Source organism: Talpa europaea (genome assembly GCF_964194135.1).
Source record: "Talpa europaea genome assembly, chromosome: 8".
In the NCBI taxonomy this organism is placed as follows: Eukaryota; Metazoa; Chordata; class Mammalia; order Eulipotyphla; family Talpidae; genus Talpa; species Talpa europaea.
In genome coordinates, this window is record NC_140075.1 from 26194366 (window position 1) to 26198044 (window position 3679).

General features: G+C 54.1%; 1 protein-coding gene across 1 annotated transcript; it reads right to left on the bottom strand.

Moving 5' to 3' along the window:
• Positions 1-1198: 1198 nt before the first annotated feature.
• Positions 1199-3132, bottom strand: GJD2 (gap junction protein delta 2; the record flags this gene model as incomplete). The annotated part of the gene is made up of 2 exons (XM_084240600.1): positions 1199-2093; positions 3062-3132. The coding sequence occupies 2 exons, from the start codon at positions 3130-3132 to the stop codon at positions 1199-1201; spliced, it is 966 nt and encodes a 321-aa protein (XP_084096726.1).
• Positions 3133-3679: the final 547 nt, after the last annotated feature.

Sequence of the window (3679 nt, forward strand, 5' to 3'; positions counted from 1 at the left end):
GTACAGTATGGCACTTAAATAAATAAGAGCAGAGAGAAGGAAACATATCACAGTCCAAAGCAATGGGGTTTTGAACCTTTGGTATGTGTCTCAAATAAGCATCAGTAAACAAGTGTTAACCAATAGTGTTTAGCTTCAGGTTTCTGAAGTCATTGATTGTGTGTGTGTGTTTCAGAAATAATTGATAGAATAATAAATCAGGTTTGACATGGACTGATTAAGGTCTGTGGTGTGAGCACACAGGTAAATTCAAACCATGGCAAAATGAAGTGCAGTTGTGTCGCACAACAAAATTCTAAGAAAAACAAGTGATACACGTCAATTAGAAATTCTGTGGCTCGGGTCAACACCCTTGATATTGACAAAAAAATATTTTAATGCTATGCAAAGTCCACAAGCTGGAAGGCAGAAATATCCCACAGTTCATAACCACATGCCTAACAGTGCAACGACCATCCCACAGACTTGTTATAGTTGCATATTGCCATTCCCTCCCTCCCACCCAAACCCTGCCCCTAATAAACAGCACCAGTGCAGTCTGAGTTAGAAAATGGGAAATATTGAGACATTCCTAAGGTTTCATAATGACTAAGGGCCAGTTGGATAGGGCTGAAGTGCAAACCTCTGCATGGCCATTCTCCACAAAGCCCCCCATGTCATTCCCTCTAGCTTGCAGATTAGCCATATTAGGTCTACTACTGTAAGGCCAGATTCAGAAAAACAGCTGGCATGCTATCCTGGATTGAGGAAAAGGGGCATGCTGGTTGGGGGAGGTACACGAAAGATGTCTCAAGGATGTTTTCCTGCAGCCCAGGATGAAGGGATGTATTGAGATAGGTCACAATTTCTTTACCGATGAAGTATTTGACTCATGCCATTCACCAGGATACGGAGCTCAGCAGAGCTACATTCTACTTGGGATCTGTGCGAGTCCACTGTTGCCAAGAGCAGACTGGGCCATAAAAGAAGTCCAACTCATCTGTCTCATCGCTCCACCCAGTTGTCTCTGCAGAACCAGTGGTGTGACACGTGGCAGTGGTTCTGCTTCCTCTCCTCTCCCATTGACACAAGATCTTCTCTTACCCAGCCTGAGCTCACATCTCAGGGGTACGAGTTACATGAATGAGCGGCAGATAAAGCCACTCATGAGCAGTGATTTGGGGCTCCTGACCCCTAGGCCTTCCCAAAACCTGACCCTTCACACATAGGCAGAGTCGCTGGACTGAGTCCTGCCAAAATTGGGAACACTGACTCGGGGCAGGTCCTTGTTGCGGATCTCATAGACTGACTTCCTCTTGGCCTGCGCACCTCTCACAGCCAGTTTGATCTTGCGCCATCCCAGGTGGTTGAGTTCGGCCAAGTTCAGCACAACACAGATGCCACTCACTGCAAACATGAACACTAGGAAGACGGTCTTCTCGGTCGGCCGGGAGACGTAACATTCCACTTCTTTGATGCAGGGGTAGCGGTCACACTCGTACAAGCCCGGGACGCTGAAGCCATAGAGAAAGTATTGGCCCACCAAAAACCCAATCTCCAGGGCATTTCGGAACACCACTTGGATAATGTAGAAGCGGGAGATGCCTTCCTGCCTTCGGAGTTTGGATCGTGCCGCGGTGCGCAGCCCTGACGGATGTGGGGTCAGCTCCTTAACCTCTAAACAGTCGGGTTCTGTCTCCTTGCTGGTGTTTTCTGTGTTCTGCAGTACTCCATTAACAATGGCATTTTGCAGCTTCTTATCTTCTCGCTTGCCTCCACCGCTTCCCCCACCCCCAGTTCCTCCAGGACCCCCCATGGACTCAGGAGGGTCTCTGTCCAGGGCCAGGAAGACAGTAGAGTAGCGGCGTTCTCGCTGCTTTGCAGACTGGTGCACAGAGTAGGTGATGAAGCAGAGACTGGGAGTGCACACCATTATGATCTGGAACACCCAGTAGCGTATGTGGGAGATGGGGAAGGCCCGGTCATAGCAGGCCTGGTTGCAGCCGGGCTGCAGGGTGTTGCACACAAACATGGTCTGCTCATCATCGTACACCGTCTCCCCTACAATGGCCACTATGAGGATCCGGAAGATCACCACCACGGTCAACAGGATCCTGAGCAGGAGAAGAGGGAGGGAGAGAGATTCTCATGGGCTGAGTCACTGACTTAGGAAATCCCTGCTCTGGTGTTTACCAATCTGCTGGGGGGGGGGGGGGTGTGTTGGGGGGGAGCTGTCCATCGCTGCCTAGTACTGAACTGGGAATCTAGGAAACGTTTTTTATCTCTTCCCTTTCTGCTGGGTTTTGGTAGATTGGGAACATTGCATGTCACAGGGATTTCAGGTATACACATCTCCACACGCTGGAAATGGTCTGTTAGCCACAGATTTCCTCTGTAGCTATGGAATGTACAGATGCACATGCACAAAACACACCACTTTGAATATGGCAAATGCACATGCAATATCTGGACAGAGAGTACCTGTTTCCAAATTTCCAAATCTACACTGGGTGTGCAGATGCAACTACTCTGAGTGGCTATTTCGTTTATTCTCGACATGAATATTCAACGTAATGCTTTCTATAAGCAGATAGCTGTGAACGCAGACACAATGGTGCGGTGGATGTGTGGGTTTCTGATACTGTGCGTCTCAACAGCCAAGTCCGTTTAACCCAACCAACATTTCTTGGGAGACGATACCTCTGCTCTGAAGAGCAAATCCTTCTCCCCAAGTGCCCTTCTCTGTCCAAATACAATCCTGCTTTCCCTGTAGATTCTATTTAAGGAACCGGATGGAGATCGGCTCCGATTCTGGAGAGTGGGGGGCCCACGGCTGAGCCAACAACTCCTTTTGGTGCTTCACAGGGAAGAGATGGGGGGACTGGTCGGGAGCAGCATAGGAGGGGGCATCCCGGGGCATCCGGTAATCCCCCAGCGCTGGGGACACCAGCGCACGAACTGAGGACGACCGGAAGGGGCGGAGGGCGCGCTGGGGGTCCCTGGGGCCCGGCCTGGGCGTGAGAAGGGACTCCCGGGGGGGTCACCCGACGGGGCCCGCTGGCGACCGGCTCAGCGCCCTTACCTCCCGATCATAGTGGAGTGCTGCTGCACCGCGGCTTCCAGCAGCCTCTCCAAGATGGTCCATTCCCCCATGGCTGTGCATCCGGAGGCAGCAGACAAAGGCTGGGCAGCACCGGGCACGTTCCCGCTCCTGGCCCCTCCCCGGGCCGCACCTCCCGACTGGGAGCGAATTGCTCCCCCCGATTAAAGAAGCAAATAAAAAAAATGTTTTTAAATCCACGGTCTCCCGCTCCCTTTTATGGGGGGGGGGGGCGGTATGTAAGTGCGTCCCAATGGATGGGGCAGCAGGCGCTGCTGGCAGACCCGCTACGAACCTCCCGCGCCGTCCGGGGTCAGGTCTGCAGCCCGGGGATGTCCGGCGAGGGGCGGGCCGGGGGTGGCCGCCTGCAGGTCCGCGGGCTCCCGCCTGCCGAGGGAGGTCTCCGGGCGCCGGGCACCCCCCGAGGGCTGGGGTGCGGAGAAGGGTCCGGGCGGCGCGCCCGGGGGCTGCCACCTCTCGGGCGCCAGGTGCTCGCGCGCTGCCTCCTGGAGGCCCCGCCGAGCGCGCCGAGCTGCCCGCCGGACCCGGGAATCCGCGGCCGCCGCCTCCAAGCCGCCTTAAGTAGCCTCCGCCTGCGTC